General features: G+C 44.6%; 1 protein-coding gene across 1 annotated transcript in view; it reads left to right on the top strand.

Moving 5' to 3' along the window:
- The window catches only part of DNAH11 (dynein axonemal heavy chain 11), a 3,642,058-nt gene that overhangs the window by 873,150 nt on the left and 2,753,375 nt on the right, over positions 1 to 15,533 (top strand). Inside the window, exon 11 of the mRNA XM_078663510.1 lies at positions 6,187 to 6,201. Coding sequence (XP_078519636.1) covers positions 6,187 to 6,201 — 15 coding nt within the window. The remainder of the gene's footprint in view (positions 1 to 6,186; positions 6,202 to 15,533) is intronic.

Genomic DNA, 15,533 nt, shown 5'->3' with positions numbered 1-15,533 from the left:
GACTGTATCTCCACCTATGTATCTCCATGCATATATACTCATTCTCGGAGATTTAGGAAATGTTTAGATTTGTTTAATGCCTTACGTATTAGATTATTATAAAAAAAACTTACACTATTATTACCATTTACTCACTGAATGTTTATAGTGCAGGGGCATAGTTGCTTTTTCTGCACTCCATCCCCCAAGAAGGAAATCAAGAGTCTGGGCATCTGGCTAGATCCCAACCTTAATTTTTTATAATCTTTTTTTTAATTTATTTTTTATATTTCTTTTTATTGAAAATATAAGAACAGCAAGGTAAAGAATATATTACACAAAGTGTCAATTCAAATGGGGAAGGAAAGGTCATTACAAATAAATCAGCGATCCATACCTGAAAGGGGGGAAGGGGGGGAGGACAAAAAGAATTCAATACACATATAAATAGGCAGTCAGAATGTGTGGTCAGGGGGAAGGTGGGACATCAGTGTTATTTGCAATAGGCGGTGCACAAATATCTCCACGGTAGGCATTCCAGGATCCCCATATTCTACACCACTTCCGGGGCCGACCCCGGGCGAAATACACTGTTTTTTCTCGGAACATGCACCAATCCATACTTTCCTTCCATAATGCAACTGTAGGTAACTTTTGGGATCCCCACAATTGAGCAATATCGCGCTTGACGATCATGGCCCCCAGGGTTGCCCAATGTGTCTGGGCTGCGTTATAATCCGTGGGTTCCCAGACATTCAATAGACATCACCTAGCCTCTGGTAGAAGGGCAAACCCCGTTACGTCCTTCATCACATCATGTACCCCACTCCAGTAGGCGGCAACCTCACGACATTCCTAGATAATATGAAGAAATGTCCCCACCTTGCCGCATCCTCGTCTGCACAAACCCTCTTCAGAAAGGCCCATGTGTACTAATCGGGGGCCCGTGACATATACCCTGTGAAGAATCTTAAGTTGAACCAGTCTGTGTCGAGCGGGTATCGCAACCTCCTTGGGAGAGGAGATCGCAGATTGCCAGTCCTCGTCATCCAGTTCATGGCCGTCACAGGTCCACAAGTCACGAAGATGCAAAAGGAGATCCGACCTATCATTTATTAGTTTTTTATAGACCAAGGAAATAGTACTATCGGGCACATGACCGTCTAACAATCTATCTTCGAGCGGGGAAGACTCCGGAATTACCTCCCGAACTGGAAAAACCGACCTCAAAGCATGTCGAACTTGTGCGTATCGGAAGTACTCTGAATCAGCTAGTTCATACTCCTTCTTGAGCAGTTCAAACGATTTAATCTGGCCCTTCACCCAGAGATCCCCCACCTTACTGATACCGATGAGATCCCACTTATCAAATCCCTTGGTCTTCCACAGTTTACCCAGTTTATCCGAGCCAAAGAGCAGGGTCGCCCGAGTCAAGCGGTCTTTCCACCCCACCGAACTAATAGCATCTCGCCACAGACGCACTGCCGTCTTGGTAGGTCCCGACAAGTCCCTGATCACCGATCCAGAATATAGTGCCCTGTAGTAGTTACTCCGAGGTAACAGCCATCTATCCATTGCAAAGGCAGGGTTCAATTCGGGACCATGCGTAGCATGATTGATGGCTCCCAATTGAGACGCCCAATAGTAACGTTTTATATCAGGGAGAGCTATCCCCCCGTCGTACCATGGGAGCGTTAATTTAGCAAGTGCAATACGAGGTCTACCATACCAAGTCAGCTTTCTTTGAAGACCCTCGACTGCACGGAAATAGCTGGCTGGAACAACATCAAGAATGTTTTGGAGTGCATACAGAAAACGAGGCAGAGACATAATTTTAAAAAGAGCCGCACGACCCAATGGTGAAAGCGGAAGCTTACGCCAACCTGCAACATCTTGTTTCAATCTAGACAAGGGAGGGAGGAGGTTATGCTCATACCGAGTCATGGGGTCCAATGAAATGTAGATACCGAGGTATTTAAACCCTGTGTGTGCTATCTGGATGGGACAATTATTTGGGAGAAGAGGGACATCACCTGAAAGGACATAAAGATAGGATTTAGTCCAGTTAATGATTAGACCCGAGTTTCTGCCGAATGAATTCAAAACATCACACAAAACTATCAGGGATTTTACGGGGCGAAGTCAAATACAATAAGATATCATCTGCATAAAGCGAGATGCGATCTTCAAACTCCGGGGCCCACCGAATAGCCTTCATCGAGGGCTCCCACCGGATCCACGCGGCGAGGGGTTCAAGAGCTAGAGCGAATAAGAGCGGCGACAGAGGACAACCCTGACGAGTACCCCTCCCAAGACTAACGGAGCCGAGACCTGGCTATTCACAACAATTTGCGCGAGGGGGTCCTCGTAGAGCAGCCGCACCCAGCCGATAAAACCGGGTCCAAACCCAAACTTAACCAATGCGGCCCATAAATACGGCCATTCCACAGTATCGAAAGCCATCGTGGCATCCAACGACACAAGATGGCCGGCTCACGCAGTGTCGCAGCTCTCGGGAGAACACCGTGCAGTCGACTAAGATTCAGGGCAGTATTTCTATGCGGGATAAAACCGGATTGATCCGGATGTATCAAGTCGCTAATTACCGTGATCAGTCGGTTAGCCAATACTTTCGCAAGGATCTTAGGTTCCGCATTTAAAAGAGATATATGTCGATACGACGCACACTTATCTCTCGGCTTCCCTTCCTTGTGAATCACCACAATAGTCGCTAAACGCTGATCACGGGGGAGAGAGCCACATTCCCGAGACTCCAGAAACATATCCCGGAGATAGGGATCCATCTTGTCAGGGCGCAACTTGTAAAGTTCGATAGGCAGGCCATTGGGACCCATTGCTTTCCCCGAACGCAAGGAGCGAATCGCAAGCGCCACTTCATCAGGTGTTATAGCGGCATCCATTTGGTCTCTATCAATGTCAGAGAGACGCGGTAACGCAATATCTCGCAATAATAGATGTGAGTCCTCCTCCGGTCTGTCAGACACCGAGGAGTACACAGATTTGAAGTGATCTGCAAAACACTGAACTATCTCCTTAGGGTCAGAGATCCGAACACCAGCATCTGTCTCAATCACAGGCACCACCTGATTAGCTCGATCTATCTTATCCAGCCACGCAATCAATTTACCATCTTTGTCGCCCACGTCATACAGACGTCCCTGCTGCTCCCTACTCATGGCCTTAGCCGCGTCGGTAACCAATGTCCTATACTCAAGTTGTTTGAGTCGCAAAACATGGGTCTTAGCTCGGGTGACCCCCCGCTCCATGTCAAGCTCCATGTCAGCGATCTCTGTTTCAAGCCTAACCACCTCCTCATCTCTCCGTTTCTTAGCACCCGCGATCAACGACAGGGCCTGACCCCTAAGGACGGTCTTGAAAGCCTCTCAAAGCGATACCGCTGATGAAACAGAACCCTCGTTTTCCCAAAAATACAGTTCAAGAGATTTAACCAGGGCAGCGCGAGTTGTAGGGTTTCGGAAATTCCAAGGATTAATCAGGGCAACCCATCCCTCGGACCCGGAGTCTAAATCCATCCGCAGCCATATTGGAGAAGGATCTGAAATTCCCCGAGCTAAATGCTTGACCTCAGTGACTGAAGGAGCCTACGCCGCCGGTACCAAAACATAGTCGATCCTGGAGAGGCTACCGTGGGCGCCCGAATGAAATGTATACTGCCATTGAGTAGGATGTAACAACCTCCAACAATCTACTAGACTCAAAGTGTCAAGGAATCCATGGAGCCAGTTCTGTGATCCCTTTAGATCTCTGGGCGGGTGTTGATCGACCACACCGGAAACTACTGCGTTAAAATCACCACCCAGAAAACAGTGACCCCTCAGGGAGAGCCAGGACGATCCGCCCCAGGTCTGCGAAAGTAGTTACCAGGGGGGACATAAACCGAGACCAGAGAGAGGGTGCGGCCCTCCCATCTTCCCGTAAGAGCGACATAGCGCCCTCTATCATCAAGAACAACAGAGTCTATCTCCAGTGGGAGAGAATTCTTAATGAGGATCCCAACCCCTCTAGAGCCGGAGGAAAACCCAGCATGTGCAACCAGACGATAACCCCTCCTATTCATAGCATGGCAAGTATTACCAATCAAGTGCGTCTCTTGAAGGACATCAGGGGAGAGACGTTTCACCAATTGCAACACCACCCCACGTTTTATTCTATCCCCCAGCCCATTCACATTCCAACTCATTAGTTTCAGCCCTCTACCCCCCCTCCCGAAGAAGAAAGAAAATCCAACCCCAGTAAGAACTCAACACCTCGATGAAACGATTTAAGGATACAGTACCTTGCAAGAAAACATACACACACCCCAACAGAACCTCCCATCCTCCCCCCCAACATCCCATTACAAAGCCCCCCACCCTGCACCCCTGCGTTAGACTAAAAAGCCACCCAAACTTGCAGTGTGCCTGTCGCCCCCACATTTAACTAGACTACAAAAAGACCCTCAGAGGAGGAAAAAGGACCCCCCATTTAGCCCCGCAACCCCCCAAATGTACATTAAATCACATATCAGGATTATCGAACCACAGTCCAAGGTCCACGAAAATATCCCAGTAACCAATCAGCCGGCGACTATTCTTGTTCCGCCTGTCCGCCCTCTGCTCCCCCAGATCCCTCCTCCGATGGATGTTGATTAGGTAGTGTCCCCAGCCAGTTGGCCACCACCTCTGGTCGATCAAAAAATAAGTTCGCTCAGCATGTTCAATCCTCAACTTGGCCGGGAACAGCATGGCATATTTGAGTCCCATATCACGCAGTCTTCGTTTCACCCCCAGGAAACCAAGTCGCTGTTTCTGAACAGATTGGGTGGAGTCCGGGTAGAAGCTAACATTCGTATTTTCGAACTTCGTAGGTCCACCCAACTGTGAGGCCTGCAGGATAGCGTCTCTATCACGAAAATTAAAAATTCTCGCAATGATAGGCCGCGGTGGGGCACCCAATTTCGGTTTGCCACCCGGAACTCTGTGAGCCCGTTCCACTGTAAAGAACTTACTCAATCCTTTAGGTGCGAGGTGTCCAACAATAAGGTTCTCAACAAAGAGGTCAGCTGCAGGATCCTTCGCCTTCTCTGGGACACCAATAATACGAACATTGTTCCGCCTGGCCCTTCCTTCATAATCCTCCAGACGATGTGTGAGAAGATCACTAGTGGTCTTTAGGTGACGGACCTTCGTCTGTAGGTCAGCAACATCACCCGTCAGACTAGAAGTCTTGATATCCAGTTATTTGACCTTCTCGTTAGTTTTTGCCAGGTCCATGCGGATCAGGTTGACATCTATCGCCACAGTATCGAGCTTATGGGCGAGAGTCTCCATTTGTTGCCCTAATGAGGATTTAATCCCGTCAATGGCGGCCATGACATCTTGCAGGGTCAGTTCATTGGCCGGAGTAGATGGATCTCTAGTGTCCTCCTGCGACCTACCAGATCCGCCGGGAGATCCCTTAGCTTGGGCATATCGATCCATGATGTTAGTCTGGGTATAGCCACCCCGCCGAGTGGTCTTCAGTTTCTGTTTTTCGCCCTCTGGTTTCCCCGTCATTGCGGGAGATAAGTTAACTTAAATACGAGAGACGAGTCAGGAAGATGGCGGCCCCTGGTTCCCTTGGGCAGAGGCAGCCCCAGCCAGGGGGCACGGGCCAAATGTCCTTGGGATTCGGCAAGTCGATGAGAAATCACACTTGTGGGTGTCGCTGGGCGGCTGTCTTCAGGCTCAGGGGTGAGCTCGGTTCCAGTCACAGCTTCACCTGAAAGCAAAACTGAAAGTGAAAGCAACCGGACTGGACGTCCCAGCCCCTTCAAGCCGATGTTGTTCAACTATGACCCGGGCACCATGCCAATTCCACAGCCGGGCATCACGGAGATGTAGGCCGCAATCTTCAAATTGCCGTAACTCCGGCTCCCAGGGTTCGATTCAAAATCTGAAAACAGGTTTCACCTCAGTCGTGGTTCGCCTTCAAGAAGACATCAATGATGGACAGGATAAATGACAGGATAGATGCGGGAGGTTGCGAGGGTCTCGGGAGCCCTAAGCTCACGCGGCCATCTTGGTTGCGCGCTAAGCTCCTCCCCAACCTTAATTTTTTAGTCCAATCTCGCAAGCTTGCGGCAATATGCTATGGTTTGATTAGACTGCTAAGAAAGATCCTAAATCTCCTCCCTTTTGAAGCCAGACGTATGCTGATCCAGTCACTTATTCTGTTGTGTCTTGATTTCGCGAATGCAGTGTACCTGGGTGGTCCTCAGGGAACCATTAAAATCCTGCAGACAGTACAAAACTGTGCTTCCCGATTGTTAACGGATGTGCCTAAACAGAGTTTGGCTAAATCTGCATTATGCCAACTGCACTGGCTCCCAGTGCAGCAAAGGATTTGGTTCAAGGCTATATGTATTGTCCATAAGCCCATAGCGGACTCTGGACCTGCCTTGATCCAACCTATGTTTCAACTCCATCATATTCCCCGGACTCTAAGATCGAACCATAAGAAATTTCTGACAGTCCCTAGGATAAAAAAGACACGTATGGGTTGCCGACGCTTCTCCCTACAGGCTGCAAAATTTTGGAACCAGCTCCCTGATGTTATTCGACTGGTATCTCACCATCTTAGCTTTAGGAAACGGCTTAAAACCTTTCTGTTTCCTTGATCTGGAGTAATTGACTAGGTACTTAACGAGCTGGGATGCCTCCAGGTAGCCATGCGCTATATAAATGCATAATCATTCATTCAGTTTGAGATGGTTGGAGTAGAACCAGGATTAGATCTTACTCGGGGTATTGTTTAGATGAAGTACATTAGAGTGGGATCTAAATTTATAGTAGAGTTGGGTGTCATCAGCATAGAGGTGATAGCTGATTCCAGGTTGTTTCAGAATGAGGGTAAGGGGTTCCATAAAGAGGCTGAAGAGAGAGGGGGAGAGGATAGAGCCCTGAGGGACGCCCAAGAAGACAGGTGTAGGATTAGAGAGGCATTATTTGGTTTTGATTTGTTGTGTTCTGTGTTGGAGGTAAGAGTCGAACCATTCGAGGACCAGGCCATTAAGGCCAAAGCGAGCTTTAAGTGAATTAAGTAAGGAAGAATGGTTACCTGTATCAAAGGGAGCAGAGAGGTCAAGGAGTATAAGTAGGCAGGTCTCACCATTGTCAAGGGAGCAGTGGATGTCATCCACTATGTTTAGCATGGCAGTTTCTTTACTGCAGCCTTTTCTGAAGCCGGATTGCAAGGAGTCAAGTAAGTTGAAATTGCCTATGTGTTTGTCCAATTGAAGTAGTGCACATTTTTCCAGGGCTTTAGAAAGAAGTGGGAGGTTAGAGATAGGGCAGAGATTGTTAAGGTCATTGGGGGCAGCAGTGAGATTTTTTGAGAATGGGAGTGATTTTTCCGAGTTGGCGGAGTCCGGAACACATCCAGTGGCAAGGAAGGTATTAATGATATTAGTCCAGTAATGGGCAATGATGTGGTTCAGATCTTGAACAAGGTTAGAAGGAAGAGGATCTTTGGTGTGTGAGGTTGGCTTTAGTTTAGCAATGATATTAAAGACTTTGAGCTCAGTCATAGGATGGAAATTATGCCTGGAGGCATTATTTTTCAGGTGTAAGATGGAAATGATGTCATCGGGCGATATGGACCTATGGCTATAATTTAATTGCTAAAATGATCAACTCCATCATAGTTTGGCGCTTGAGGAACCTGATACTCTTTTGGCTCCCACACTTCCAGAACCTGTTGAAGGGGTAGAATACCGCTGTCAAAGAGGCACTGGCTTGTTCCAATATTGAAGAAACACACCACCAAGCTTAAGCTGCCTTGCAAATGCAACTAAGCTGCTTACAGATGTTGTAGGAGCTTCCGTGTATTGTTGTAAAGCTTTATTCCTCTGTCCTATGAAATCCTTGAAAGTCACTAATAGTTTGCTCAGCACTTTTGTTTCTACGTTTACCTCACCTCTCCCAGCATCCCCTATCCTTGAATGGTGTAGTGGATAGGTTTGACACAAAATATACATCTAACTCCCTCACTGGGGTGCCTCTGGGCATCTAAGTCTTTCATCAAGGCAATATCATGCCATAGGTTGTCCAACACCTATTACAGGGTGTCAAAATAATAATTCAAGTCCACATTTCCTGTTGATTGAATACATTTTTGGGCTTAGCTCAGGTTTCTACTGAGATGAACTGTAGCTGCAATATTCCAGATTTATTGAGCCTAAACAAGTTTTAAAATAAATCAGATGCAAACGTTTTAAAGGCAACCCTCATCACAGAGATCCTTGAACAGGTATGCCTCAATGCTACACCTTGGTTTCTGAGATAGAAACCTGCTCCAATTTCTGTCACAGATTTCACAGGACAAACCGTCAGACAGCAAAGCTACATCTTCAGGTACACTGCCTTACAGGCCCAGTCTGTAGTTCTTCAGGTCGAACTATGGTTGTTACACATCAAATTATCACTTTTCCCTGAATCTGGAAGGGGAAATCTGGGGAGCTTTGCATTTGGGTGCCACTGCTCCAACAGGTAAAGTTACTCGTGAACTAACTTTCTGAAGAGCCCTGACTACTTTCCCAGGTCCTTTACTGGTCTAGATCAGAGACATTTTAATGATTTGGGAGTCCTGGACCAAAAGTATTTTGGGGGCCCCTGTTCAGAACAGCTTTGAATTTATGATTCAAGTTCAGCTCCTCCATGCCCTCTTTGGCCAGGTCACTGGCAGTGCACAGGTACACTTGTCCAAATTCTAAATGTCTTTACATCTAATATTCAGGGATAGTGATGTGTGTTTTCAATATTTTAACACAGCTCACTAATATTGTTGCAAATAATCTCTGTGACAGCCTCCCATTCTTCATATGTGAGGCCCTATTTTGATCTAAAAGAAAAAAAATGATGACTGTTACATGAAACATACTTTCTCTGCAAAATGTCTATAATAGACTATCGCCCATCACCCACATTAAAAATACATTGAAGGAAAACTGTATTTAAAACAATCAATTTAGAAATGATTAAGGGTCATCAGGGCAACACTCTGCATAACAGAATTGGCTCTATCAGGGGGACCCCTGAAAGGATGGGGCCCTAGGCCAGAGCCCACTTTGCTCAATCCGTAAGATGTCCTTTATCATAGGGCTGTGCCAACGCTGCATAGGGACCCCATGGAGGCCTCCCTCTGTTTCACAAGTTGGGAACTGCTAACCCAGGTAATTTTCCAGAGGGTGCTGGGTCCTCTCTGTGGACTCCCCCCCTGAGCAGTAAATACTCATGTGAGTACTTTAGAATTGACAAACAATTGCACAATGAATGAAAGCTTTAAAACACTGCCTCAATATACAGCACATCTCAAAACGCTGTCAAGTAGCAAATATTTACCAAATTACTTTAAAAAAACTTTAACTTAAATGTTACTTTTAATCTTGGCTGATATGTTTGTAAAAAGGGTTTTAAAGTGTTTCTTTTGAGTCTCATGGATGGAGAAAATGTGTCTTTTATATAATGTTTTTACTTATTAAAACATAAAAAATTATAATTATTATAACTCATTCACCTGTTACTGATCCAAGATGTTTTTCTGGAGGCGTGCTGGGTCCTTTATTGTTTTGATGTGGGCGCTATGCTGCCTCTTTTTACGTACGTGGATTTATCAGTGGTTCCCTGATTCTTGCTGTGACTTAGGGCCTCCTGAACTAACGTGCCCCAAATGGATGGTTTCTATTCACCTTGTACTCTGAAAGGACCTGCTGGTCTCTGTCCAGGCGCTGTCAAGATCCCCAGGGCCATGGTAAATGTAGCACAGCTGTGTTGCTCTTATTTTATAATGAAATAAACATGTTAACTTATTCTAGAATGCAAACACCAAAACCTGAACTGGATAAGCTACTCACAATTTGCAAGGCAAGTGCAGCAGGGTAAAGAAAATGAAAGAAAACTGAGCCTATGGCAGACCGGGACCTACCTATCACATCACCTTTAGAGAGTGAGGAAAGATATTTGTAATGATCTTGCCTACAGGAGTATTATTACTTCACCTGAAGACTGGAATAAATGGGCAGAGGTGGCTCATGATGATTAATAGAATCATTTTCTGCCATCAGCACTAGCCTTTAATAAATAGCAAACCCAATTGGTTTGGCTTTAATGTGCTAAACACATGAACACACAGGCAATTACAAACGTTGTTTAAGTGGATTTTATGCACAAATGGCTTTTCCAATGCAGTGAATAAAGCAGCAGAAAAGGAATCCTCTCTGTATGGAATATATATAGGAGGTACATAACTGCATGTGACAAACACCATGATGATTACATGCAATTTTAAGATACAAAATAGACCCTGATGTATTCTTGTGGAAGCACTTTCTAGAAAGCAAAATGACGCACCAAGTAGCCGATAGCTTCAGGTGTCATGGTAGTATTTTTCTAGTTGTAACCAAAGCCTTCTATATTTTTTCCCAAGAATTCTTAAGTCATGCAAACAGCTCCACTGTCAAACTAGACCTACACAGATAAAGGATAAACCTGTATTTGTTTATTTTTACAAATTGCTCATTCACTCAAAGGTACCATGGTGCTTGTTGAAGATTAATTATGGAAATCACAATGAATTGTACACCAACTGCTGCTGGCCTAAATATCCAGGTTTTTCATAGGCCTTCTGAATTATAGCAGATTAATTTATTTTCTAAATTCCAATAAAAGTAAATTCCACAATTTAGCTGTCAGGATTGAAAACAATCTGCTTCATAAGGTAGCCAACAGCCCTATCCCGGTGTATTGTAACATTTTCTGTTGTTGTGTAGTTACTATCGATCCGTAGAAGATGTGCATTATTAGGACAACATAAACTAAGGGCTTAGTGTCAAGACTAATTCCAGACACATCCACAGGATATGTTGGCCGATAGACCAGCTAGCTCACAGAGCCACTGAATGCCCCCCTAACCTACCAGGGAGTGAATGGTTTCTGGCAACCACTGAACATGACAACCTGATCCCTCTGGGATTGTGGAAACAGTACCTTTCGCTCAGTCACTTGTGCTTACTTATTCGCAGAGAAATATACAGAGAATACTCAGTGGAACTTTTTCAGTAATATTTATTGACACAATGGTATTTTTACATACAATTTGTGTGCTGCAATGATTAGTAGGCAGAAGCAGATAAACGTGACTACAAGCACCAAAAGCTTAAACAGTAGATATAGTTCTACCATGGTGCTGAACAATTGTATATATGCAGGTATATAAACAAGGCAGTAATCTAGTATATTCTTATTATGCAAATCCTACTCTAAGTGTACCCAGAGTGTGTGTAGGTGCAGAGCCAAGAATCCCCCCAAGTGACGATCCAGCCCCATTACCTGATGGTATATATTGAAGGACCCCATCTTGGTCACAAACTGAACACCCCTCACGAGATGTCAACCGCTGCATGGTGATTTCTCAGCATGCAAGGACCCTCGTTGTCAGGGGAAGTACCTCTTCTACTAATTTATAGGGATGCTCATCTTTTTTTTTCAAAAAAATCAGCCTTTTGATGTGCGCATACATTAGTAATGTTGTGGATATGTTGATAGCCCTATCGTCCCATGGATGAAGACGGTGATGACATTTGTATGTAGTGTGAAATGAGACCTTGTACATGATGTTTAGGGCATTGTGATAATGTTGCGCAAAACTAGATGTGAAAACAAGTTTAGTTTCAGAGAAATTAATCCAACATTCTCGTGCATGCAAATATGTGCAAAAGGTCACAGCTGGAAATGTTATTGTGAGGACCATGTAAGAAAATAAGCTGCTTCGCTACATGGGCCTAACTCGGGAATATAACATTGTGAATGATAAGAAACATTAAAATCTTGCAATTTACTTTTTATACAGTAATAAACAGTTTTATGGATTATGCAAAGTGTCTGGAATTTCACTCCCTGCTACTGCAGTCATTGAAATACCCTTAAATCCGCCGAAGCCACGTCAGATCTTTCCAGATTCAAAATCAGCCCGACTACAGCCTAGACTAATTGCAATGTCCTAATCAATTTCTGCAGTAGACCTAGGTATAATGCATTGCAATAGTCTAGTCCGGCAGAGATGAATGTATTCACATTTTGGCTTTTTTGGGGTAGATTAAATAAAACATTTTCTTCAAGAAGATTGCCATAACTAGTTTTTGCCATTGCCCCAATTTGTGCTTCTAACAAAAGTTTTGAAATGAGAACCACTAGGTTTCTTACATCCTGCATGGAACAGGTTTTGCTCCCAGTGGCTGGACAAAAATCATGCTCCCATATTTGAGTTTCTCCAAAAGGTATATGTCTGTCTTATGCCCATTTGGTTTTAGCATATTGCAAATTATCCAGTATGGAACATTCAGAAGACAGTTTTTCAATTTTTCAATGTACTATTTTAATTTTCTCTCAGTTTTGAAGAAAACCAGGGAATCATCGGCATACATCATCATGGAAAAATCAGATGTTTGGATCACTGCAGTAGTTCATAAAAATGTAATTTATTTGGGGAAATTGCTGAGCCCTGGGGCCACCACTTACAAACTGTTTGAAGTCTCAAAGATAACCACTAGTTCCAATTGCATAGTGCAATCTGACAAAAACACTGCAAAACCATTTTAGCACCATGCTACTAATCTTCAGAGTTTTCATTCACTCTGCAGGTATTTGGTGGGCTACAGTATCAAATGCAGCTGATAAGTCTCATACAATCAGTGAAGTTAATCCATTTAAAATCTCTCGGAAGCCCACCTGTGGTAAACATAAGATTTCATTTGCTTCTACAAATTTCCGAAGCTGATTAAACACAACATATTACAGAAGCTTAGACAAAACAGGCAAAACAGGGTTATAGCAGTGTCCCATTACAATTTACAGTGCACGAAAGGGGTACACAATTTTTCAATACATGTTTGCCTGCAACAATTGTGGAAAAAAAACTTTTTTAATTCACTTACATTATAAGTGCTTCTGTTGGCGATTAGCCAATGCTGGCGACAGTTGAAAGGAAAAATCTGAACCACGAGCGGTTTCCTTTTTATTTTTTAAACTGGAGGAGGGGGGGACAGAATTGCTTCTAATTTGGCACCCTGGCATATCTGTGATATCATTGGGCCACACAGTAAGCTCACATCACAGATTCCCCACCTGAGCAACAAGGAACAGCAGGTGAGTTCTCTCTCTCTCTCTCTCTTTTTCTCACTACAAAGAGGACTTTAGGCTGAAAATTGCCTCCTCAGGGCTGAAGGAGACATCCTTTGAAAAGGCAGAGTCTCCCTTTTTCAGCAATGCCCTCTTCAATCGGTTTACTGCTCGTGGATCACAGTAGCACTGTGATCCATGAGCAGGACACCACTAGACCACCAGGGTTTTTTGGGGATGGTCCTTCCCCCCCATCGGAGTATAGAACATTTAAAAAAAGCATGTTTTCCTCTGGGGTGCGTGATCAAGGTACAATCGCGTGCCATCTCAGGAGAAATCAAAATGGTGGGCAGTATTTCTGGTGTTTTGTGGGGGGTCGCCTTCCTTGTGAAATGTGCCGACCTCCCAGAGATGCATAAAATAATTTTAAGAGGGTGCCATAGTGTCCCCATGAGAAAACAATGACAGCCTTTATTTCCGGTTGCTTGGTGGGGTCTGTTTCCCGGTGAAATGGGCTGATCCCAACCAGGGGCATAATTATTTATTCATAAGTATGTTTTCTGCTGAGGGTGCAGCACAAGGAGTCTACTGGACCACCACGGAGTGTGGTGGCCCATGTAATGGTCATGCTTTAGTGTTGTCTATTGAAAAAGAAAACTGCCCGATGTTAAAATGTGGTCTACTTCTGATTTTACTGAAATTAATTAAGGCCAGATTTCTGAACTTTCCATCACAGAAATGTAAGGAAAATGTTTGTTTTGGATGGGCTCAGGGCAAAATACCCTGGTGAGAGCCATGAGAGTCATGCCCAACTAAACTCTCTTTGGTGTCTAGCTTCTAGAAATTCACAGATTTGGTAGGTTTCCCTCAGTGCCATATGAACTAGGGCCCAAAATCCCCAGCTAAGCTTATAGCAAAAACTGGTTGGTTTTCAGTGTAAAAGTTCACCCACAAAAACCTAGAAGCCCCCCAAACAGCACCCCAAAGACAAGTAAGTGAGCAAAAACGCAAAAACTGTTTCACCTCCGATTATCTCCAAACCACTTTTATCCGGTATTAGACCTTCCCAGCAATGCCCCCAGACCCGTCAACCAAGGCGGAAACAAGTAGAAGACCCCCAAACAGCCAAAAAGCAAAAATACAAAAATGGGAACTTAGTAATTTTTAGGCACATTTCCAAAACCACTGCGCGCTCTGCAGCTAGGCCCTAACTTCCCTTTGCCACCATGGATTTGCTTCAAACCTCTTGCAATCAAAAGTATCCATACCCAACATTGCTCCAAGACCCCAAAACCCACCCCCAAACACCAGGAACCCCCCCAAGCAGGCCCCCAAAAACACGAAAGTGAGCGAAGACTCTGTAAAGTGAAAAACTTTTTCACCACGGATTTTATCCAAAACACTTTTATCCGGTATTTGACATTCACAGCAATGCCCCCAGACCCGTCAACCCAGGCGGAAACAAGTTTAACACCCCCAAACAGCCAAAAAGCAAAACCACAAAAAGTGAGACTTAGCAAATTTCGGGCCTACCTGGAATTCAGTCCAAATGCGCTGTGCAGCTAGGCCCTAACTCCCCTTTTCCACCATTGATTTCCTGAAAAACAAATGCAATCAAAATTAGACTGTGCCAGCAGAGCTCCCAGACCCCCCAACCCACTCCCAAACATCAGGAACCCCCCCAAACAGCACCCCAAAAACAGGCAAGTGAGCAAAAACGGAAAAACTTTTTCACCATGGATTTTGTCCAAACCACTTTTATACGGTATTAGACCTTCCCAGCAATGCCACGACCCGTCAACACAGGCGAAAAAAAGTAGAAGACCCCCCAAACAGGCAAAAAGCAAAACCGGAAAAACTCACACTTAGAAATATTTAGGCCTCATTCCAAAATCACTCCAAGCGCGCTATGCAGCTAGGCCATAACTCCCGTTTTCCACCATGGATTTCCTGAAAAAAAAAATGCAATCAAAATTAGACTGTGCCAGCAGTGCTCCCAGACCCCCCGACCCAGCACCGCAAATCTAGAACACCCCCAAAGAAACCCCCAAAAACCTGCAATTCTTGTATATTCAAAACATGGCAAATTGTGCTGTTCACAAAAAACAAACAGCAATTGGTTTCAACAGAGACAGACAGCCATTGCTGTCCACTGCATGCCATCTTCTCATTATTCATTACCTATTCTACTTTTTGTCCGCATCTTCATCGGAAAGTGAGGGCCCACAGGGCAGCCTCTCCTGTAAATTTCAGGAGTAAGTCTGTCAACAATCAGCAAGCATGTAGTCAGTCAGTTATTTCAGTCCCACTTGAGGGGACTCGTCTACGAAGACAAATTTTATTTTTTCTCCATAATCCATCCATCTGCCTTGAGGGAAA

This window comes from Lissotriton helveticus, chromosome 10, assembly GCF_964261635.1.
Source record: "Lissotriton helveticus chromosome 10, aLisHel1.1, whole genome shotgun sequence".
In the NCBI taxonomy this organism is placed as follows: Eukaryota; Metazoa; Chordata; class Amphibia; order Caudata; family Salamandridae; genus Lissotriton; species Lissotriton helveticus.
Note: the sequence above shows the minus strand (reverse complement) of the source record. Positions and strands in the feature narration are given on the sequence as shown.